The 25,508-nt window shown below is 41.4% G+C and overlaps 1 protein-coding gene across 1 annotated transcript; it reads right to left on the bottom strand.

The window, feature by feature from the left end:
* Positions 1 to 7,258: 7,258 nt before the first annotated feature.
* On the bottom strand, positions 7,259 to 23,893 carry RP2 (RP2 activator of ARL3 GTPase). The gene is made up of 5 exons (XM_014252822.2): positions 23,641 to 23,893; positions 14,296 to 14,961; positions 12,492 to 12,606; positions 11,242 to 11,327; positions 7,259 to 9,838 (listed from the first exon to the last, which is right to left on the bottom strand). Exons 1-5 carry the CDS (start codon positions 23,821 to 23,823, stop codon positions 9,755 to 9,757), a joined length of 1,134 nt encoding a protein of 377 aa, XP_014108297.2. The 5' UTR covers positions 23,824 to 23,893; the 3' UTR covers positions 7,259 to 9,754.
* Between the last annotated feature and the right edge of the window lie 1,615 nt (positions 23,894 to 25,508).

Genomic DNA, 25,508 nt, shown 5'->3' with positions numbered 1-25,508 from the left:
GCTCGCTGCCGTGGGCGGCCGCGGCCGTCAGGGCTGGCGCTCCCGCCGCGGCGGCGGCTCCTGCTGCGGGTGCTGCTGGTGCCGTCCCGCGCCGGCGCGCATCGCCCCCGCCCGCCCGTGCGGGCCCGTGGCCGGCGGCGGCTCCCGCCCTGTGTGCCGGCTGCTCGGCGCGCCCGCAGCCCGGCCCGCTCCTCCTCCGGCGGCGCCGGCTGCACAAGAGCCCTATTGTATTATTGACACTGCTGGGCTCCAGGCCCCGCCTCTTCCCCTTCCCTCCCTGCCCGCGCCGGGCCTTCCTGCCAGCTGCGCCGGCAGAGCCGCCCCCCGCACGGAGAGCGAGCTGGAAGCGGACGGCGGGGAAGGAAGAAGGGCAGCGTATCTGGTGAAGGTGTGGAGCGCATGTCCTGTGAGGAGCGGCTGAGGGAGCTGGGATTGTTCAGCCTGGAGAAGAGGAGGCTCAGGGGTGACCTTATCACTTTCTACAACCACGAAAGAAGGCGGTAGCCAGGTGGGGGTCGATCTCTTCTCCCGGGCAACCAGCGACAGGACAGGAGGACACAATCTAAAACTATGACAGGAGGTTTAAGTCGGACATGAGGAAGAATTTTTCCACAGAAGGGGTGATGAGAGCTGCCCAGGGAGGTGGTGCAGTCACCATCCTTGGACGTGTTTAAGACTTGGACCTGGCACTCAGTGCCATGGTCTAGTTGATATAGTGGTGTTTGGTCATGGGTTGGACTCGATGCTCCCAGGGGTCTTTCCAATCTAATTCATTCTGTGAAGGGGCTGGAAGGGAAGGTCACAGTCTCAGCCCTTTCAGTGGGTGTCAGGGGCTGAGGGGAGAGAACCATACCTAAAAGAGTATCAGAGTGAGAGACAGGAGCTGGATCCCACGTGTTACTTTTCCCTTTGCCAGGTCAGAGGATGAGCCAAGGGGCAATGCCTGGTCTGCATCCCTGAAGCCACTGGCTACTGAGACTCAGCTTTGTACTGGACAGCTGGTGGCAGGGACAGAGGTGGCCAGGCACCTCACCTTATCCCTCTTACCTTCCAGCAGCTTCTGAGGGCACAGTGCACCCATCTCAGCCCAGTCCAGCATTAAACTGAGAACATACTGCCTAAGTGGCACAACTCATAAAATAATGAACATAAAGTTTACCTTAGGGCAGCTTTTAGCCAGCTATCAGTGTTAATCATCCAGCCCATGACATTGAAACAATATTAGATAGAAAGCAGGAAGCATCAGAATAAAGGAAACTGGCAAAAATTCAGCATTGTTATGCCCCACACCCACACTCATTTCCCATACTGCTATTACCAAGTATCGCTTGCCTCAAACCTTCTGGAAACCCCTTTTGCCTTCCTTACCAGAAGGACTGCTGCAAAGAGTCTTAGCTGGAGATCATCCTTCAGCTGCTGCAGCCCCATTTCTCCATTCTCATCCTCAGTAACTGAGGCATGGAAGGGCTATGGGAACTAGGCAGAGAAAGAAATGTAATCTGAGGACTCAGATCTGGGGTACAGGCCTCTTGAGCCCAGGCACAGAGAAGAAACAGCAAGATTATAGTGAGTACAAAGGAGAAAAAGGAAGAGATAAGCAGCAAGCATGGAAAGGATAGTTTGGCATGCCTGAGCTGCATTTCTACAGTGTTTCCTGACAGCAGCTGAAAGATGAAGAGAAACAGATCATAAGAAAGGAGGCACTGTTTCAGCCAAATGTTCCATCCAGCTCAGCCTGGCCTCCTACCTGCTCTACCAAGTCACGGGCACCTCGCACTGACTTTCTCTTGGCCCATGTGGGCATCAACAGTAAGACAGTTCCTCTGAGTACTCTCCAAGCCTCCAAATACTTAATCACAATTCCCAAGCAGTTTGTGGAGTGACTGTTTAGTAACCCTCAACAAATCACTTCTCCAAGTACTTGTCCAAGTCAGCTCTCACTGAATTCTTGTAGGCTTCTGACTGGCAAGGACTTCCATGCATCTACTACCTGCTGCAAAACAAAACAAAACAAAAAGTCTTTTTTCTTTGGAATAACTGGTTCATATTCCCGAATGTAATATGAGGCATACCTTTCTACAAATGCAGTTAGACCACAACTAAGCAGCAATGCTGATATGTATGACTTCCTTCACACACCAGCAATCCCCTCATTTGCCTTCAGTTCATTTACCTGCCAGAAAAGCACTCTGAGCAGCTTCAGAAAACCACAATATCAAGTAAAACACCAAGAATGCTGCCCCTACCACCACCGCATGTGGAACTATCTATATACTGCCTGGTGGACCAGGCAGTAGGGTAGGCAGTATTGAATTTAAGACAAGAGATTTGAAGACCCAAATGAAGGGAATTCAGAGTAATAAAACTAAGTTCATATACTAAAGACCTGTTTTCTAGTCATAAAAGAAATAAAGTCTGAGTTAAACTAAACAAAAACCATTTTCAAGTGCCAGTATCTTCATTAGGATTTCAGAACATTTTCTAATTTTTGTGTGTCCATGAAACCTGCTTAATAGAATATATATATATATATATACATACACAAGCAGACAAACATATAGTGTTTAGGTATCCATCATTCTGAAGGACATTGAAGAATGCACATCCCCATCAGTGTAGTAAACATCCCTACAAGAAGCTTCCTGCCAGATTACTTTATATATGAATGACCTCATCACGAGCAGATGCAGCCCAGCCCAGGAAAGGTGTTTAGCAGCTACATTAATTTCCCATGTCTGGAATCACACCCACCTCCTTATACTGGCTGTCATGTGTCAGGAGTAAATGACATCCAAGCTTCTATAGTAAATCCATAGCTGTACAGGGTGGGCTCATAGCCAAAAGATGACATAGGAAAACCCATATCAGAAGGTCAGTGGGGCTACAAATTTCAATAAATACTTTGCGTACACTGTGTATTTCTATACACATAGAAATAAATAGGAAGCAGATTGTACACTTTTGTTTTTTTTAAAGACATATGCAACACAGTTTCTGCATTTGATCTTGAAAGGATGGACTACAGATGTTCTATCACCTAGAGAATATAAGGAATTTACAAAGCCAGATGTTAACATGTTGATAAAATGTAGCACAAACAGGAAGTCGTCCCAAGGCCAGAATGATCTGGAAGCTAGAAGAGGTATGATCAGGGTAAAATAATGTATGCACATATACCATACCCAACTTGAACCAAGTCCTAACTCAGCTGTACAAAAGCTGCCTGTAGTATATTAGGGTATTAAGAAAGTTACACTGAAGTAGCATTTAAAGTTTGAGATGGTCATGCAGAGTTTAACATGGATCTGAGCCACAAAAGAGGCACCTCTAACTAAAATACCTAGAAGTACTGCAGTAAATTTCAACAACAAGTATTTTTGTATACTGCATCTGTTATCACTGATCAGATGCCAGAGAAGAAAAAGACAACAAGTACGTAATAAGCAAATAGGCATTGGAAAGGCCTAGTAAGTTAATTCAAACCCCTTACCTCCAAGTCTTCATGGCATTCCCAGCCTGCACATAGAAGGCTCCATAGCCAACAATTCCAGTTGACTCTGATAAAAGAAATACATAGATACCAAAAGCTGGTATACCACTTTCCTTTGAAATGTGTAGATGCTGCATAAAACTCCATCAGCAGAGCAGATACCATTGATGAAACATTGATACAATATCCTTGAAAGCAGAGCAAACACTGGCAGTTACTGGTAAGAGACAGAAAAGCTTAACTCCTTTATTTTCCTTTCACATTGAGCAAAATTATTGAACTGTTACCATAAAGTTCAAACATGCACCTGCAAACGTGAGCTTTAATTATGACTTTCATTCTTCTGTGGAAAAAAATGCAAAGCAGAATCTTAAATAAGGATGGCTAGACATCTTCAAACCCTTGTGACTAAAAATGTTTCTGATACTCACTAGTAGAAATAGAAGCAAAGAGCACTCAGAGCTTCAAAAGATAGTCTTTAAACACTGAGTCCAATCCTTTAGCACTTGGGGCAGCTATCAAAAGATGCCCTCAGGTCATAGCACAGCCCTTCCATTTTATCTCCAGACCCTATAAAAAAAGGCCCCTGAAGTGGTTTTTTTTTTTGGTTTGGTTTTTTTTTTTGTGGAGGGACTTCAGAAATGTGGGGGAAGATCTCCCTTCATAAAAAGATCAGCACATTCAGACAAAAAAAAAAATAGTACTTTCACAATCATGAACCTTTTACTCTCTTAAGAGCAAAATGTGTGAGCTTCACTTCCCAGGATCTGACAAGTTCAAAATTCTGTGCTTAGGGAGATCTTTGATTTATCTTTCTCCTTCTTTCTCCTTCTAAGGAGAGGGCTGCCAGCAGCTTTCAAAACCGATTAGTATTATAGTTCTGTACCTTAAATGCATGGAAGTACCTAACAAAAAAGAATCAAAGAATACATCTTATGCTTGTGTTAGTGAGGAAATAAAATTGCCTGAAAGACCTGGAAAGTTATCTGCCTCTAGTGATGTACATCAGTTTGGGGAAAATCTCACCACAGCAGCAGAGCATCCATTTAAATAGGGGAAAGTAGGGCTGCTGCTCCCTTCAGTGCTTAGAAATTACAGCTCTGTGGTCACCCCATCTTTCCATATCCCCCAAAATGTTTAAATTATTTTTATTTTTGAGACACAGGATGGCTTAATAGCTTAAACAGAAAAAAAACCCAAAAAAACCAAGACAAACCAAAATAAAGAAACAAACCCAAAGCTTTCCAAGTTTTCTTCCCTATGACAAAAGGTTCCTAAAAATAAAAGTACAGATTCTTGCATGACTCCATGAACTGTGACTTCACTACCACAATACTTGTGCTAAAATGAAGTTGGAAAAGGAGAAAGATACGTAGCACTGTCATCTAGACATAGTTCTTTGAGCTCCCAGTACTGCAGAGGTGCTTTGCCTTAAATTTAGCCTCTTCATTTGGGTAGAACCTATAACAGCACATTGCTTTCAGCCTTTGCAGTTTGGGAACATCAGACAAACACTCATTTAAACTGTTCAAGAGCTTTTAGCTTCAGTAAAATTTCCTAGCTATCCTTTACCAGTTTTTTGAAGGACAAACTTTCTACAACTGTTTTAGCAGAAGGATACAAGCAAAATCCACGCTTACTTGATAGATCTCCTAGACCCTTGCAGCACAGGCAATTTTAAAGCCTTAAGCAATTAGAAAGAGGATGACTTGTACTTGACAGATGCTGGTCATATTGCTTAATACACATGCTGGGAAAATACTGAGATATTCTGGCCATGAAATTGTACATAGCTGGGGATTATCACTAAATGCATTAAGAAAAAAAAAAAAAGGAAAAAAAAAAAGAGCAGTTGCACATTTTTCTTTACGTACTCAGAAAACCTCAGAGCTTTTTTTAAAAGCTTCTCTCACTTCCCTGTCCTTTTCTTCTCTCTTACTCAGAGGCAGTGATGACTACATATGCCTCAGGAAGACTGACCACAAACATTACCAGCAACAGTCTTATGGCAACTTGGCATTCTGAAGAGATGAAAGCAGTAAAAAGCATTTTTCAATCAAACTGGACACAAAGATATTAATGTCTGGACTGTAAATGCTCCATAACTCCCAGGCATTCAGTTAATCCTCCTGTACATCCTGTTTCTACCAGGTTTGATGTTTGCAGAGTTTTGCCATATGTAGATGGTTGTGTTGAGAGACAGAGCTCAGAATAGACAGCTTTAAGAAAAGCCTCCAGGATGGCAGTACAGTGAACGATTACCTTTCAGAAATTGTTCTCAGCAAACTACTGTAGCTCATCAGGCTCTGCAATCAATGCCCAGGGAATGGGATGGACTCCCAGAGCTAGCTGCCTTCCCACATATACTGCAGCAAAATGCAGCACACAGCTTCAGGAACTGCTACAGCCACTTGCACCATCCCACTCAAATCCATGGATGCTAGAGATGATACTTGCAATCAGCGCTTATTCATAAGCCTTTGAAGCTGTTGGACTAGAATTTACATGTTTTTGATCAGATTTAAACATGCCTTGGAAGAGCTGTTCCTGTAGACCTCCAAAGACCTATGTCACCCTTGTGGTTTCAGGAGGTTTACTTATTAATTCAAAAAATAAGTGGTACAAAGGTCCCAGTGAGTCAACAAGGAACTTGATAGCAAAAGACCTAGAGTTTAGGAACTAATCAGGCAGGCTACTGGGCTGCTCCTAGGTGTTAAAAGGTTTATTTCGCTATGTCCTGCAATAGATTTTTAGGAAAACAGCCTGTGAAATCAGTATCTTTTTAGAAGATACTATTATCAACATTGATTTAAATTTGTGCAGAATGCTGAATTCTGTATTAATAAAACCTAAATACTTAAAAGCCAGCATTTAAATAAGAAAATATTCAGCTACAGAGTTTTACTCATACTTAAGTCAGTAAAACATTTTTTCCCCTTATTAGTCACACTGACTTAAGCATATATTTTGTAATAAAATGTTAAGGCTGCTTTATGGAATTGAAAAAAGTCTGTCCAAGTTATGTAGGTGCAGCCTGGTATGTGGATTAAAGTCATGCAAAGAAATGTATATTAGATATGACAAAAGAAAGTGTGTGATCTAGCAACTGGGGCACAGATACTTCATGTTCATATTTGAAGATGTGATTGGTAAAAATGGTGAAAATACTTAAGGGCAGCTTTGCTATGACTCAGACACTACATAAAAAAAAAAAAAAGATTGGGCAACTTGGATCCAACTGGGGTAACAAGATGGTTTTTAAACTGTAAAATTGTACAATAATAGCTAAAGGTAAACCAAAAGCTTAGATACTTTAAAGCTTCATAATTTTACTCATTATATTCAAAAGACAATTGTATTGATACAGTACTTCATGTTCTTTCTAAACATTTGTGCTTAGTGAGAGTTACCATAGACCATTTCTGTTTGGAATAGTCACATTTCTGACCAGTTTAAAGCCATGTTTGGAAATTTATTAAATGTTTACCTATTTTCAGGAGGATTTTACCAGATTTCCAATATTAAATGGACCTGCTTTCTAAATTAACTATTTTACTACTATAACCACCACAATCTCTGACTGAGGAAAAATCCCTGCTGTCAAAAAATCACCTTTTTGAATGCCTAGAGAGTTAATGCTTATTTTCTATCAGCTATGAGTATCTATTTCAAGATACATCCCTGTTTAAACATGGAAATCAGTTTTTATACCTACTATAATTAGGTTTTTAATATACTATAATTTTAAAAAGTCTTCAGAATCCAGAGTTCAAATATTTCAAATGTTTATTATGAATCACATTCACAGTGTAATACAAATTACATTAAAAGCTACACAAGAAATGTACAAAAATACATGAAACATGTACCATTCTGTAATGCAAAGAATTCCTGACTCTTAAGCTAGAAGTGTTAACACCTGTTAACAAGAAATGGAAATCAAAAGATAGATAAATAATTGGATTGATAAACTCCTTCATTATTTAGGGATTTTTTATCAAAAATTCTTTATGTCAATAAACAGACCATCCATGTTAAAAAGAACAAAAAAACCCATTGCTCTTTCCCAGCATGTAAAAAAGTTATTCCACTGTTTCAAGCCTAGATTAATTTTTAATTAATCATCCTTTCGTCCAGCAGGAGTCACAAAAGTCCATTTAGCACTTCGTTTCTAGAGCAGGTCGATGATACAAAAAGTAAGCTATAAACATACACATAATCATGTGTCAGCATGTAACTTTGGAAATATTATATGTAAAAGTTTAGAGACCAAGGTAGTCCAGTATATCTATTGCTGATACAAACCACACAATGACAGTTCTGAAGTACATGATACAATTTCAGTGTACTGTCCATACCAAAATAATACATTTACTGTACATGTCTAGATTAATTCTTATAAATGTTGACTGATGAGTTGTGCTAGTACTTTGGAAGGCAAGGTGAAATTTTTAGTTCTTTCTGCAGCCTCGCCTCACACTTACCAAAAAAAAGAAAAAAAAAATTAAAAAAATTCTGGCTGGCTAAGTGCAAATAAGTGGTAATTTCTACCAGTTGGATTCTGGCGGTAGCTTGATTTTCTTTCACTTTGTCAAATAAAAACATTTCAAAGAAGTGGCAATTTTCTTACCTCTAGTACACCAATGGTTTTATTTATTCAGGATATATTCTTCCTTATTTAATCTATCCATAACTATAACAAGAGATCCTAAGGATATATTCTCTAGTTTAAACTAATGGCAAGTATTTGCCCAGCAGGAACAAAATGACAGTTCAGAACCGCTCTTGGGCATTACAGAACTATGAATTTCAGAAGAAATTCTTTCATGTGGTAATTAAAAAAAAAATTAGAGATGTGTTTTCAGCCATCCACTTTGGAGCTCCAGAGCTGTGAAACTGAGGAGTGAAGACTCATTTTCAGTTAAGATTTGCAAGATCTTCCTCTTTGATGCATGACCATAAGGAGGAAATTGCTTTAGTACCTCAACACACTCCCAATCCATTCAATGAATTGTAAAGGCTATGCAAACTGGCAAGCCATGTTTTAATTATGAAATTTGGTTTTGTGTATCTGCATGCAAATTGTTTCAAGTATTAGAGGGCTTGTAAACCTGGACTTAAGCTTTAAGTTCATGTAGAAAAATCAGTAAGGATGTAATATGCAAAAATAAATCAATCATGTATTTAGTACCCATATAGATTTGCATTCTAATATGCATTACTTAGCAATAAGCATTATTACTGAACACTATTCAAATGCACCTCACAAAATGCTGGTAGCACTTCAGTCTGTCTTCAGAGTTCATACAAAATAAATCCTATGGCAGTGTGTAGCACTTTACAGCACTTGCCATATCAGTTCTGCATGTAAAAGCCTTCTCCTGGGGTCTAGCAAGGAAGAACGGGTTCTTAATGCGATTCTTAAAGTCCTTCACTGACTACTGGCTGTGTCCCTTCTAGCAAACAACAAGCCAGAGGTTTATTGCTCCAGGTGCAAAGAAACCTCATGTATATCCCACATGTGAGCTGGGAATGCCAGAGGCAGCTGTATCACCAAAGAACCTGACCAGACCTTAGAGTAGCTTCAGCAGAGCACTCATGCTCAGGATCCATCTCAAATCAGAAAAGCCTGGCAAGTGCTCACTTCCAGAATGCTGTTGTGGCAATGCTCACCATAAATGCTGCTGCAAACAACTTTATTCAAAAAGCGTGCTGAAGCAGAATAAGCCAGTCCCAAACCGCTTTTGAAAGCATGCTACAAGGACAATTCATTTCAGACTAAGCTTTCAGAAAAAGTCTGACTACAGCTTCCTTCCTGGACCGCCGGTGAAGAAAATTTGCATGCAGGAAAATTTTGAAGGGCAAGTTTCACCTAAATACACTTTCTAAATAATGTGTCTGAGTGAAAGATCACAATCACTACTGCATCAAACTTGGATCAGCACTGCACTTTTAAAATATGTATAACCATTAGATGTTGTCAAGAAACATTCAAGTGTCAATAGATATTTAGAAATCACTGTAAAAAAGTTAGTAGAAAAGCTCAATTGTTTTTGAAGTTAAACTTAAGTTTCAAACACAATGCACATGGCTAGCTATGCAGTTTACTCCAGTTCAGATAATATGGTATTAAAAACCACCAGTGGCTTTATAAAAGGGATATATGAGAAATACAAAACTAAATGACAAAATTACTGTGATACTCAAGCCAAGTGACATCCAAGTGCTGACACAAACCATACATGAGCACCTTCATGCTAAACTTCACATTCCCATCTGCATGTCAGCAAAGTTGTAGAAATTGTCTACATCTTGAGATGCTGATGCTTTGCTTTCCGATACAAAAACCTGTTTTGTTAAACAAGAAAATAGTTATGCGTCAGTAAAAGCAGCCGTGCTCATTTGGAATCAGTAATGCTTATTTTTAGTTTTGCATTTCATGAGAGACACAACTCTGTTGGTTCCCACTGCACGACAGAACAAATCCAAGTATTTTCTCCTCCCTGATGCATCCACTATTTGTTATCATGACCCTTTCCTAGCACACATGCTGGCTGCATTAACCCTTGCCTTCAGGATCAGGAGTTTGGGGCTTCATTATTCAGGGGTCACAGCTTCAGTTAGTGTTTATTTAATGTATTTTGATTGGTAAAGTCAACTCTCTCCAGGAGAGCAGGGGAAAAATAAATACACAGAATTCTTAGACTTCTATCCTATAACAGAAAGGGAGAGTTTGTAAGAAAGTCTTCCTTGTGCTATATTACCCTTAAAAAAAACTTCGTTGCATCTCTAGACTATTTTTAAAAAAGTATCTTCAATTACTTTTGCATTTTTCAAAATTTATCAATGTGTGTGAAAGTCCAAGCTCCAGAAGCGTTACCTTTGAAAGCTTTCAGCAGATCAACAACAACTGTCTTAGGCAATAGCCAAACAGCTGAGTGTAACAGAGAACGTTGTGGCTGTTCACCCATCTCAACATGCAAGTAAAAGCCTCAATCAAAAAATTAAATGAGATGACTTATTACAAGATGACTGTTTTCCAGAAACTGGTCAGCCTAGTTCCAAGTAAGTCTTTTGAAAGGAACTGAAAGACAGCAAGAAGCTGTGTGGATGCTATGTCTCAAAGACATTCTAGTCTTCTTTGAACAGCTGCCTGAAAGCAAAGGGTTTGTTAATCTCCTGTTATCAGGAGTGCTCTAAATGTTTCCATAAACTTTCTCAAAATCATTGCCATTTAGAGAAAGGGAATGGCAAGGAAAGTGTGGTGTAAGGAAGATAAAGTGAAAGAAGCTGACAGAAGAAAAAAGAACACCATCTTTGAAGAAAAGCATTCTGTGGTATCCTACACAGCAAAAGTGAACATGGAAAAAAATTTAAATCCCATCATATTATCTTTGTCATGGTTTAATAGACACAACACCACATAGTTATGTGACTAAATCAAAGACTTGAAGCACAACTTTTTTGTACTATAATTATAGAGCTTGATTTTGCTATTATGTGAAATAACAGTTTTAAGTGGAAATCTTGTATTCTTCAGTGGATATGGAAACTCCCTTTCCTATAACAATTTTCTTGTCATACAAGTAACTTGTGTTTTGAGTACAAAAAACCAAAACAACAAAGATATTCCAATTTTACTACCCATGAACCTAAAAAGATAGTGTAGTATGTCAACATTGTATCTTGACCATGAAATAGCTCAGACATTCTGTAATATTTTCTGGGAATAAAGCAATGCACCAGCTTACCTTGGTCCCGCTAAAAACTTCATTTATAGTGCTTCGACATTGTTCCACAGCACCATCTCCATTGAATTCCAAAGCAATCACTGGACCTAGAAAACAGTTTCATCTAAAATCAATAGTACTTCTAAGTTTCACATTGAAACAGTAGATTTCTCAACCCATAGGGAATTGTGAAGCTTGCAAGAAGCATGTTATTTTTTCACTTGGGCAGCCCCATAACAATAGATAAAGAATTAAAATGACTTAAACATGTTACAAAAAAAGTACAGTGTTATCTGCAATTCCATGCTTTTTTTTTTTTTTTCCCCAGAGATTTGGGCAGGATTCCAGTTTTACTTCTTGAAAGGCAGCAATAGCACAAAAATGCTAAGGAGTGCATCATGGAAGTGAGTCAGACTATGCTGCTCAAATAGTGAGCCATTTCACAGACATCTGGAGTGGAACTGAGTCATTCAAGCATTTTTGCCTCGGTCCCAAGATAGCGAATTGCCTGATTTTTACACTTGTTCTCACCCACTATTTGCAGATCTGCTTTCTCTGGTTTCATTCTGAACATGGTATTTCTTCCCACATGACTGCAATATAGCCCATAAGCTAGACTGTCATCATATAAGTGCAATGACTTTTGTCCTGTTCTTGCAATGAGCATCACAGACCTCTCACGTCACCATGAAAAAAACCTGCACGTTGCTAGCAAGTTTGGAAATGTGTAGTGAGCTTTAGCATACAACAGATAACAAGATGTCAGTACTTCTGCAAGAAGAGACAAAACCCAACTGCAGTCATATCAATAGAAAGTCCTTTGAAATACTCTGACAGTACACCAGTTACAAAAAATAATTTTAAAGGCTTATCTGCTTTATGTACATCTCTACTGATTTGCTTAAATGATTTGTACAGAAACACTGAACAGCTCAGTGGTTGAGCAGCACTGGTGACATGTTAAAAATAGTCTAAAAGCATGAACTTTTTTTGACCACTCCAGGCAGATCTGCATGTGTCACTGCTCCTGAGCTATGTGGTTGGACCACTAGAGGGGGAGCAGAAAGAAAAAATACAAGTGAAATAACTAATTTCTGATGCCTTCAGAAGTTCTGGCTGGTTTAGAGCTTCACTGAAGCTTCCAAAACTCATCTCAAGAGGTTTTACAGTATGCCCTTGAAATACAAATTTGTCCTTCATTCCTATTTCTTCTCCAGAACTCTCTAGTGACAGATTTCTATATCCAGAGGAGAAATAAAACACAAACTCACCTTTATCCAGCAGCGGAATGAAGTCTAATGCACTCTGCTGGAAAACTCTGTGAGCATCCTCTGCCTTCATTAAGACTTCTTTAGTCTGTACCAGCTGAAAGCCTTTACTGGTCATCTGTTAATAGAGAAAGAAGCATTTTTAACATGAATTCTAAGGCGGAGTTCAACTTCAGTATTCAGATTACACTGTAATAGACTCATTTTTCCCATACACATTAAGTCTCAGAGCAAAGGGACCCTTTTTGCTCTTTTCAGAGACCATTTGCTCTTCCTACACTTTTATTTATTTTCTTTCCATTCATCCAGATTTTCTTCTCTGCCCTAGTGCACCTAGAGAAATACATGTGAATGTTTTTGTTTTTTATATTAGGGCCCAAGGTTATGTATTTTTCTCCACAGTCCCTCACAAGCAGAAATTAATGGGAGTTAAAGGCATTCAGCATCTGGAAACAAGCAGTCAGTTCGCTTTAGTCTGCAATAGTTCAGTCAAGCGTTAGCTCCAACTCTGCTCTATCCACTGCTGAAGTTTTCAGGTTTGAAACAACAGTTAACAATGTTTGAAAACACATATACACATCCCACCCCCTCATTTTTACTCTAAATATAGCATGAAACTAAAAGCATGGGGGAAAGGAGCAAATGCATTTTTACTTCCAAAACATCCATTCATCTACAGAGCAGTTAGATTTCCACAGAAACTCACTAACTAGTCCTTTACCATCTGCTTAACTCTAACTTCTAAATAACTACTAACAGAGGAGAACATCTATTACCCTCCTCCTCCTGTAGCTATTCCTTCATCAGAAAAAGAAACCACCTGTAAGTATCATTATCTCCTTTCACCCAAGTAATTCGGTAGCTTAGTCCCATAAAAGCCCAACTGGGCAGTGGGGAGGCAAGGAGACACCCCACAGCTTTCTTTCCTTGCAGATAAAAACCCAAGGGAAAGAGCTCCACCAGATGTTTAGTTGATCATACAACACTGTGATCAGCAGCTTTTGCAGATACCACTCTCAGATGCTGTAGCCCATGGTTACTGGCTCTGCTCTGTGACATCCTTGGCACTTCAGGATGCTGAATGCAGCCAGACTCTCCCAGGTTTTAGCCTCAGGAAAGTACAAACTCAGGCAAGCTTGGAAGCTTCTGTTGTACAGGAAAAAAAAAAAACAAACCAAAACAAAAAAGAAAAAGAAACCTGAAAACAAAAAAAAAACCCCACAAACCAAATAAAAAAGCTATGTAAGTCATTAAAGACAGCTGACCAGTTGTGACAAAACACTCACTGCCCCTTTCAGAAAAAACGTTCCAACACTGCCAACACTGGATGACACAGGGGATGGATATATATATATATATTTTTTTTTTTTTTTAGCCTGTTGGTACTAGAAAAACTTTCAGGATAGGCTTTTGTTAGCTGAGACTTTCAGGACAATAAGGTGACAAGTTAATCAGTTACATCCCTTTCACAAGCATTGTCAATCACTTACTCTATATTTGACCAAGTTCATCAAATCAACTACATATTTTCTTCAGAGCATCACTTTGCTGCGTCATGATGGAAAAGTACACCAGAACTGTTAGAGGACAGATGTGCTGCTCACAGGATGTCAACAGTAAAGCAACTGACTGATCAAATGAGATTCAGTTTCTTATCTTGCTTCAAGGTTTTAAACAATTCAATTGATGAGTATGGTCAGTAGACAAACAGAGCCTCTACAGCCCCCCTTCAGGGAGAATCAGAGGCTGTGCAGGAGAAAGTTTAATTAGGAATTTAAAATCCTGAATGAACTCAAAGGTTGCTTACCTCATCAATTAACTTCCTGGCATTTGCAGTTGTGTAGTCACCAGCAAAAAACACAGCCAAACACGATTCATCACTGTTTTTCTGTCTCCGCCCTCGAGTTATGGGTATTATGCTCTTTGTAGCATCAGTAGAAACCCTGACGGCTTTCAGCTCCTCAGAGCTGGGCAGAGGAACAAAATCTTGGACTACAGCAGTTTCAGGCAAAAGGTCCCAGTTATTTTCTCCAGACACAGGGGTAAAGTCATGGATGTTGCTCCACGTGTTATTGAAGATACTCAGACCAGCATCTTTAAATTGTAAAGCAAGCTCGGGATAATAGTACTGGAAACATCCAAATTTCATACCTGTGGAGGACTCGATAATGGGCTGGGTGGCACAGCACAAGAACACCTCCAGCTTTCTGCAGTCCCGTGTGCGGAACTGTTGGCAGGCAACCACACATTGACAATCTTTGCAGTCACGGAAAAACACACTGCCTTTTATTGGTCCTAAAAAGATTTGGCAATTTACACAGTCGTCGATCGTGATTGTAGCAGAATGGTCAAATATGTAGATTTTACAGTTCTCGCAGTCCTGTATGACAAACTGTTGTCCTGCTACTTTTCCAGGCAGTCGACCCACAGTTTCATTTTTAAGTCCGGAAAAAGTGTAATCTTTGGGGTCAATCTAAAGGAGGAATAAAATAAAAAAAAACAGGTTAAAGTCTTCAAATGCAAAGAATATTATAATGCTAAATGTCCACTGACTTACACTTACTGAAGAAATTGTGTAGGAAAAACTGCCACAAGAGTCTTCAATGAGTGATCAAAGATCAGAAGCAACTCTTTTAGCTAAAATACTGGAATACACTGAATTGAGACACAACTAAGAAGTGAAACTAAACTTCTGAGATGCTCCATGGGAATAAAGAAAAACAACTCAGTTTGTCCTTTAATAAAGAAAGGGGCAAAGGGAGCTAGTTTTGACTGTGGACTCTAAACTGTTTCAACAAGGATGACAGTTCTGAGTAGTAACTGTAATAAATAAATTGTCCAACATACTTACAGATTTACAAATCTGGAGATACACAGTATTTCCTTTTTGAGTAGCTTTATTGGTCATATTTTACTGCGCACATTGAAAGGAAATGTTGTTGCTGTCAAGCAGTATCATCTCTATTATGCTAGCAAACTACAGAGAGCTCATTAATCTGCACCACAGCATTATCTTGTGCTAACAATGACAAGATTTTTGTGCTAACAAAACATAGGAGATTGTTTTAGCCTGGTCCAAGAAGCAAAAAACTGATAGTGGTGGTACAGGGGGCATGTTTGCAGATCTCCTCCCCTCCAACATCCCTCTTGCTGGGCAGAACACTTGAGAGAGGCTGTGACTTTCCCTGGGACTCTCCTTTAGGGAGCAGCAAATCATGAGCCACACAGCACTTAGGATGGATGCAATGCAGGTAGAAAGTATGAATAATACAGCCCATGCTGTCCTAAAACCAAAGGAATCTGAGGTGGCTTATTTCTAGATATAAATTTACTCTCAAGCCAACTACAATTTCTGGAGCAAATTCTACTCTGCCCTCTTGTGAAAGCTCATTAAAACAGCACATAGTGTGTATGAGTGTGTGAAATGTATGAGTGAATGACTGACACAAGACCACTTCACCAATCTTTTATTTGATTATCAGCCTTGAAGCTACTAAAATTTGCTGTACCATAATCAGTTATCAGGTACAACCACAGTTTAGGTGTAGTCCAATTTCTAAAAAAACTTCTTCCTAGCATGTCAAACATTGATTCAATATTTAGAGACCAGCAAAAGGCATAAACCAGAATGGGATAGCACCAGACATTCATTGAACCAGCCTAGGCAGCTTTTGACTGTAACAGCCAAAGGAAGCTAAAAATCTCTACCAGCTGTCAAAATGTATTTTATGCACCATACATGACTTTCAGACAGGAAAGGAAGTCTGATCAATCTTCCAAATAAAACACAAGTTGAGACAATGAAGATGGCTTCCTAGAATTCTCTCCTTAATCATATTTAATACCTATAGTATACATCAGGAAAGTTAGCTGGAAGTGTTACAAATCAAATTGGGAGACCCAAAAAATAGGGGACACCTCATGGAGACTCAGTCACACAGCATGCTTTGGATTCAACCCCTCCAAGGCCTTTAGTCTCAAATAATGTTACGCATTTGATCCATACACAAGTTATGTACCCTCATATTCTCTCTTACTTGAGAATATGAATATTAAAATTGATTTTGGACATATTCTTCCCAGGCATCTCCCAGAACATTTACGTATGTTTGTGTTTATCTGTATGTTGGGTGTTGGCTTTTTTTTTTTTTTTTTAAATAACTATGGGAGACAGACTTTCTGCTTTCAGAAGAGGCACAGAGGAACAGTTACTTCTCTTAGGAATGAGAAGTTCAGTGTTTCCAGAACTTACAGCTTTTTCAAAACTTGGAACCTAAGCACGTCTTTCTGAATTGCTCTGCTCCACAAAGCCTCAGAAACAGCACTAGCTCATCCTACCCTGTGGCCTTTGCAAGGACATGTGAAACTTGGCAGTTTTATTTAGGCCTAGGTGAAAAACACTGGTTAGTCAGCAAATTCACAGCTTATAGACAGTTTCAAATGAAAGTTTTTGAGTAAGAACAGTAGTCAAGATAAAGATAAAAGTTCAGCTTATTAGCAGATTCAGAAGCTCCTCTTTATTTGCCTATTTTCCAGAACTAAGAGTTCCACCCGACCCAGCTTTTACTTCTCAGTTTGTTGACCATGCCAGGGAACTTGTGTATTTACTTTAACTTTGCTTTGCAGTTATCCTTTTAAAGACTTAGAGAATTTATTGATTAACACTGCAGTACAGACTGGAGGGACTGCATGAAATAGATTTGATACTCTCTCCCCCCACTGGGTTATTGCCCCTGAGAGAAGGAGATAAAAGACTATAGCAGATATAAATATTTCACTTCTCCTGTGTAAAAGAAACATACCAGAGAAAAAGGTCTGAAGGCAGAACCATGAATTTGAGGATGCATCCAACAGCTCCTTATATGCTCATAGGATTACAGAACAATTTAAATTGGAAAGGACCTCTAATTCCATCAAGTGCAACCATTAACCTGACACTGCCAAGTCCACCACTAAAACATGTCCCCAGCTGCCACATCTACACATCTTTTAAATACCTCCAGGAATTCCACTTCCATGGGATTCCTGTTACAGCTCTTTCCATGAAGAAATTTTTCTTAATGTCCAATCTAAGCCTCCCCTGGAGCAACTTGAGGCATTTTCATCTTGTCCTATCACTTGGTACTTGGGAGAAGAGACCAACCTTGACCTCCTCCAGCCTCCTTTCAGGTGGTTGTAGGGAGCAATAAGGTCTCCCCTGAGCCTCCTTTTCTTCCAACTAAACAGCTCTCTCAGCTGCTTCTCATCAAACTTGTGCTCCTGACCCTTCACCAACTCCATTGCCCTTCTCTGGACATGCTCCAGTACTTGTGTGTCTTTCTTGAAGTGAGGAATCCAGAACTGAACACAGGATTTGAGGTACAACCTCAACCGTGCCAGGTATAGGTCATGGCCCTAGTCCTGCTGGCCACACTACTTTTGATACAAACCAGGATGCCATCAGCCTTCTCGGTTCACGTTCACCTTCTCTGAAGTCTTCAGGTATCATCAACAGGTTAATATCATTGCAACCACCTTCCTTCCCCTGACAGTGAACACCAACTGCTTCTTAAGCTCTGTCTTGGCAACATAGCAAAAAAAGCAGGCTGGGAAAGCCAAAAGAAACAGAGGAAATAACATCTGCAGTCTTGTACAACCATAACCAGGGCAACCACAACATTTCTCTGCCCATCCATTTGGTGCTCCATTGGCTATTAGATCTTAAGCATGTGGCAGGTCAGGAAAACTCAACTATTTGATAACTCATCTACTTGTCCTTTGTATTTAGAGAAAGTTTAAAAATACTTTGTCCAAATCCACCCATCTCACCCAGACAGATCCTTTACTCTCCAGCCCTTAACAGGTTTTTTAAATGTCTTCTTTTCCTCAGGCTGATATAAGTTCAAAAGGTGAGAATATTCATAGCAGTAACTCTTAATATTTTCAGCTAAATTTGAAGAGTTCTTAGAATAGATAAGAGTTATACATTAACAGATATTGGCACAGCTCAGGAGCTGAAACCTTCTAACTGAAATGGCTATGCACAGGTTCAGGAATTTACTCCATAGAATGATCTAGAATAACCAGATGTGATGATGAAAAAGCCCTTCTTAAAGGGCTAATATTTTTCTTTCTCAAAACAAGCACAGAAGCCTAATCTTTGGTTATTAGCAATTACAGTGGTAAGAAGCCTGTTACAAAGAACTAGAGGACAAATTGTAAGGAGCAAGCATTTTAAAGAACAAACAAAAGGAGAGAAGTGAAGGCAAACAAGCTTGTCATGGCTGCTTACAGCTCTAGGACATCCTGTTACAAGTGCAAGGTGCGTTAAGCAGCTTTCCTTCCTGCAAACCCCTGTCTTGCAAGCAGGTCAGAGGCTATGTGAAATCTGCACATGATGTACGTCTCTTCAGCCACCATTATCCACTTTACTGGCACCAAAACTGGGCAGCTCCCATTTGGAAGAAGACTTGGAAGTAAAAGACCTTCACAGTTGTTAGTGGTAACTGTACCTAGAATCATAAAGGATCCCACTATCTTGAAGTGTTTCTGGTATGAGTTCATGTCTTAGTGAGACTTTTTCACAGGGAAGGAGTTTTAGTCAGCAGTAATATGCCACTACAAATATGAGAAGATACTGCTGTTCTTAACAGGTTACAGCTCTCCTCTAGTTACCCATGTCTAGGCTGCTGAGCAAACAGTCTGTAAAGTATTTCTAAACCACTTACACTAAGGTATTCTCTTTTAAATATAACTCTCAAAAAACCATCCCCTATTTCTCTACGTCACTACAGTCGGCCGCTCAGAAATGAACTGATATACAGCTGATGACATGGAACAATTGGCTGCTGACCTAGTGACATTAAAAGCTGTGCCTATAGGCTAGGCACACCAACTTAAGAAGCTTTAAGCACTATTTTTGTCAGCAGGGGAATTAACATAAGGGAAATAAGAAAGAAAAGTGCATTCCCAGGCCTAGACACTTCTGCATATTCATACTTGCATGGGTTTGGTGCCCTCAAGTAACGAGTTGCAACATCCTCTGAAGATTGCTCGTTGAAGTTACTCACCCACCAGCAGATTTCAAGACTCTTGCACAACAAGAAAAGGTGGAAAGAGTAGTGAAGGTTCCTGTGAGTAGCAAACAGCTTTTCATTTTGGAGCATCTCCTGCACACCCTGACCTTAAAAGTGGCCAATTCAACAGTCCGAATGCTCATTTCATTCTATTCCTGGGAATCTTCATGCTTTTCCATAATGCCCATAACAGTATAAAATGGTCATTCACATTCAGCAAACCACTGCCAAATACTGCATATAGAAAAACTGAAAGAAGAAAGGAAGCTACCACAGGCCTGTGCTTGGTCTAACTGGAAATACTGCTTGATGTGAACCTTCTGACTTTCTCAGTTGATCTGACCACATTTTGAGAAATACAGCAGTAGTTCTAGTGCACCAGGAAACATAAGGGAGATACATTGGATTTAAGGACAAAAATAATTAATTGTTTAGAGAAAAAAAAAGTTATTTTATTAATTTTCCAAAATAAAAAACAAAATGGCTACCTAAACAAGATCTAGACAATTCAAGATATCCAAATCAGCTCAGATCATTAATGAAAAATCCTCAAATGTAAGGTAATTAACAAAAGACTATCTGTGATTTAGGCAGAAAGTTAAACCTCTTGAGGTTTTTAACTGTTTAAATACAGCTACACAGTACAATAACAATGATAGCTTGTTCCTATCAACTAAAGCAGTAAAGTTGCAAATCAGTTGACATAAAACAAAACTTTACTTGTTCCTCCTAAAAGTAAAAAAAAAAAAAAAAAAAATATATTATCTGGGAAGGAAACTTCCTCTAAGCTCTAAATGCCACTGTGAGCAAAATTAATCTAGTCCTACTTCTTTGAACATGAAACAACAGCAAAAAAGATGATGCAGCTATTTGTGTTTCTTCTCCTGTGGAGGTCATGAGTGTATCTGCCATCACAAGACACACAAGCCCCAGCTCCCTCCTGTACATACTCACATTTGGTTAGTGCTGTTAGTCATACAGTGAGAAAGGAAAACAGTCCAGGTGGAAAGCTAGCTGAAGAAGGCTGAGAAGGGCTGAGCACCACTACACTTGGTCAGAAAGATACTCTCATGACAGCCCAAAGACATCAAGAGATAAATCCTCAGCATGCAATGCAGTAATAACAGACTAGAATAAACTGTGCTCTACTTACATTCATGGACTTAGAATCCCAGAGAAGCAAGAAACTGAAAACTCATCCTTCTCCTTTCTGTTTTCAAGATAATCCGATCCTTTGGTTCTTTTAGTGCACCATAAGTAATCTTCACAGTTCCCTGAACCAAAGGCTCAGGAAGCATTACAGAGACTCCAGCAGATTTACAATGCTATCTAAATTTTGATTAAAATTTGCATACCTTAAAACTGCTGTCCTCACTTAATAAAGTCACACAGAAATCTGAAAAGGCTCCCCAAATTCATATACTTTCCTTAGTTTCAATTCAGCTATCAGCATTTTATAATATTTTCTATTTAGAATTTTCTACCACATGGTCCATTTTTGGGACTATTGCACAAGAGTTACATGGTTATTGGGATATCATCATATTACTCTTTGTCTAGGGCTACACTAGCAGACAGTGTCAATACTAATCATCTTTTGCCATCAGAACATGATTAAAATAGGTTCAACTAGCAGTGATGTCCTTCAGAAGCAGAAGAAATAATTTTGTTGGAGGAACCCCTCAGGTTCAGTCACCCGTCAACACATCCTTAATCACACAAATACGCACACAAGTGCACCTACATTTTTCTGCCATGTCAGCATGGCATTAGTTTGGAGAAAGACAGCTGTGATGTCTGAGTAGCAAGATATACTCACCTGTAAGAACACACAGAGCATGGTTTACAAAAACTACAGACAACTGCCAAACCTGCTTTTAAAACTGCATTATATAACCACAACTGCATCACTGAGTAGGAGAGCCTAAAATTAGAAATACATCCCAAACTTAATTGGTGGAAATAAACATCAAAAGACAACTTAGCACAACTGTTGACAGAGCTGAGGTTCTTGGGGTTTAGAATACAATTCAGTGCACTTGATGAACAAAAAGGAGTCTTGATGCCACAAGCTTTCCAACTGGCTTCAATTTAACTTTGTGTACAAATACAGACTTGTGAAATAAATAAATCTATGTGAAGCATCAGAAACAAGAATGCAATAGACAACAGGACAAAGTATCACAGACACCATTTAAAGCTATGTTAATGCTGACTGAGTATCACTTAACACAAACTGGGATCAACAAGTTTAGTGCACCAAGTGCTCAGTACTCCTTCACCTGAGATAAAGTGATCTTAGATGCTTTCCTGGTTTAATGTATTAATATTACACCCAAAAAGCCCAATGAAAAATAAGGCTGCAAAGAGCAAGAGAAATGAACTCGGACATTAAATAGCCATTCTTAGGTGTACAGTACAAAATTAAGCAGATAATTTGATGGTTTACACAGTTCACTAGCACAGCTCAAACTCACTGATTCTTCTGGTTTCTGAGAGTCTTTTATAGACAAGGAGGAAGTTTTACATGCTATCCATGACCAAGGTTTTTTACTCCACAGAGATGGATTGTTGCTGCTGTTAACAGTTTCATATGTTGGCTTGAGCCTACTTCCAGCAAGTTAACAACAATCATTTCCATAGCAACAAGGCCAGCTATTCTCTGAATCAAGTCTTTCTATATCCTGACTTTCCATCTTTTAGTTTTCAAAGTTAGCTGTATATAAGTAGATGAGGTAAAAATTCTCATACCTGTTGAGCTTAAGCTGCTGAATTTGCTCTAACATTAAAAAATATTATTCCAAAGGATGATTCAGTAATTTACTTTTAGATAAAGTTTTGTTCTGCCACTCTAAAATACGGCTTCACTACAGCCCCTCCCGCTGTGAGAACAGTCTCCATACAAGTAACAAGTTGTTATCCTCCCCTTCTCTGTTCCCTAAATATCTGCTATCCAGTCAAAGCAACAAGCCCAACACAGATTGCTCATCTTTATCCTCGAGGAACCAATTCTTCCAAGCCACACGCACACTCTCTAGCTCATCTCCATCTAAGCTTGTCTTAATCTACTTGCAAGACTTAAGGGACACCCTAGAGCACCTGGCCAAGTTTGAAAAACAAGCAAGCTAAACATTCAAATAAATTCACAAATTTTCTTTTCCATAGTTGTAAAACATGGCCTAAAGGTTTGAGGATTTTGTTTGTTGAAACCACGTCAATTAAGTTCACCGCCTGCCCCAGTTTCTGCTTCCCCCACCTGAAGGCAGCTGGAGAGGAGAGGCCTAGTAGGGCTACAATATCATATATTCAGGAAGTGAAAATTGAAATGAGGCTAGGAAGAAATACATTTTATCCAGCATTTAAATGCTTTCCCGCTTAAGTCGTCACGACTGCCTCCAGGAGCTCTGGAAATAGCATGGGGAAGGATTTCTTCATCTGCCATTTTAAGGGCTAATAAGCTACTTCTACTTCCTCTTAACCCCCCCCGCCCCCCCCAAAAAAAAACAAACCCCAAACGAACACCCAAGCAGGAAAAACCAATATAGATTGCCAGGACACACGGCACGAGTTTTATGCCCTGCAATGCCAGGCGCAGGGACTCGCCCGAGCACAAGCAGCTCCCCAGCCATTAATCCCGCTTTGCTTGAGTGAAGCACTCACCCAGGGGACTCCGCTTTGTATGAGGAACCCCGACGGCAGGCAGACACCCATGGGAACTATCACAGCCAAGCTCCTGCCCACAGGACGCTGTCCCACCGGGAGGCAGCGCCAGCCCCCTCCGGAGCGGCCCCGCACCGGGGAGCGATGCTCGCACCGCCGGCAGCCACGGCATCCAGCGCGCCGCCCTCTCCACTTGCACAATTTGATAGCGCCTGGTAAAATCCTTAGGCTAAGCACTTTTTAATTGTTTAAATAAACGCGCTGAACTACGCGGACCGAGCCGTATCAGCGGCACCGGGGAAGGCGTGCTCCCTGCCGGAGCACACACCTCACCGCAAATCCCGGGCGGCAGGAGAGGGCGAGACGCTGCCCACTGAGAGAGGGAGAGGGAGAGCCAGCGCCAGCGCCAGCCCCAGCCCCAGCAGCCGGGGCGGTACCTTGGCTCGCAGGTCCCAGCTGTACTGCGGCGCCTTCTGCTCACCGCTCGCCGCGTCCTGCCCGGCTCCTGCTTGCTGCTGCTGCTGCTGCTGCTGCTGCTGCTGCTGCTGCTGCTGCTGCTGCTGCTGCTGCTGCTCGCCGCCCTGGCCCGGCTTCCTGCGGCGGGAGAAGAAACACCCCATGGCGCTGCTGCCGCCGCCGCCCGGCGGGGAGAGGCTGCGAGCGGGGAAGGGCTCGCCAGCGCCGCACCGCCCCGCCCCGCCGGCTTCCGGTTTTCCCCCGTCTCCCGTAGCGACCGCGACATTTCCCCCCGCCTTCCCCTTCCCCTTCCCCGCCCCGTCCCGCTCCAGCCATCGCCTCCGGCCCGCGGAGACGCCTGGATGGGGCGGTGTCCGGCAGCGGGCGAGGCGCCTCCGGAGGCAGCGCTCCCGCGGGGCTGGGGGCAAGCGGGACAGCGCGGTTTGTCAGTGATCGCCATGGCTCCCTCGTCCCCGGGAGGGTTTCCCCCCGCCCGTCCCGAGGGAGCGGCTCGGAGGAGGAGGCGGCTGCTCGTGAACCCAGCGCTCTGCCGAGGTGAAAGCTGTGTCCCGCCCGGAGCCGTGTGCCCGTTCGGCTGTGGAAGTCGGAAGCAGAACGCCCGGTACGGCGCGTAAATACAAAGCGACTAATCCTAAATCGCGTCCGTTTCTTATGGATGCGTCGGTGCGGTCCCGTCGGGACGTGTGCCACCGCCGTGCTTGCCTCCCTGAGAGGGCTGCCCCAGAAGACCCGGCTTCTTGCAAGTGTTTCAGAGCAGCAGAAGTAGCAAGCGGCGGCATGAGAAGCCCCAGCGTTCCGCTGTTTTGTGCCTCCCGTTGCAAATAGTCGGGCTTCATATCTTCGGTTCTGGTTTGAGAGTTTGTTGTTTGGCTTGGTTTTCTTTGGCTGGTTTTTTTTTTTTTTTCCCCAGAGGAAAAAACTACACTTTTTTTATCAGTATCTGGCCAGTCAAAAACATTTTTGCCGAGATTTTACAGATTCGATTTCTGTGGTTGAGGTGAAGTACTTCAAAATTGTCTCTGGTGCTTTGTTCAGTTCCTTCAGAAAGGAACCTGCTCTGTTGTGGGGCCCCTCATGGGCTTCACTGCGGATATTTGCACCACTGTTGTTCTTTACATGGGCTACAGGGAAACCCTTGCTCCAGAACCTCCATCCCCTCTTTTTTTTGACCTTGCTGTTCACAACGATATTCCCTACTTTTTTCTCCTCACCCCTCTGTCTCTCTCTGGTACATAGTGGTTTTGCCCTTCCTTAAATATGTTTTCCCAGAGGTGCCACTGCTGTTAGCTGTGGGGCTCAGCCATTCCCCATGGTGGGTCTATTGGAGCTGTCTGGAAGTGGCTGTGTCCTGCATGGGACAGCCCTGTTTCCTCACAGAGACCACCTGTGCTGCCAGCACCTGGCCACCTGCACCTGGTCCATACCCACTAACAAAACTTCAGAGACATTTTGTATTAAACAAAGGATGACATTTCTGCTGTAGGAACAGAAGAGATGAGAAGCCAGGAAATGCGGCAGAGCAGTGCTCTGCCAGTTGAGCAGGGTGAAAGGCTTGTCCAGCTCAGGGGCCCGAGAACAGCAGAAAGGAGGAAGTGAAATCAATTGTTCATAAATGGCTGCTAAGGAGGAGGGGAGACTGACACCCTTTTTGGCGTCATCTGTACTGTAAACCCTATGCCTGGGCAGTAGTGAAGCCTACTCTGAGCTTTAGAAGCTACAGTTCGAGTCAATAGCTACCCTCAACACCACCAAGAACAGCTTTACATCTTAGTTGAAAAGTGGATTTGCTCTATGAGCCATTTTCCTGCGTTTCTTGTGCACTGGTTTG

Source organism: Pseudopodoces humilis, chromosome 2, assembly GCF_049639895.1.
Source record: "Pseudopodoces humilis isolate 2021_Gansu_Grassland_sample_001 chromosome 2, ASM4963989v1, whole genome shotgun sequence".
NCBI lineage: Eukaryota > Metazoa > Chordata > Aves > Passeriformes > Paridae > Pseudopodoces > Pseudopodoces humilis.
Note: the sequence above shows the minus strand (reverse complement) of the source record. Positions and strands in the feature narration are given on the sequence as shown.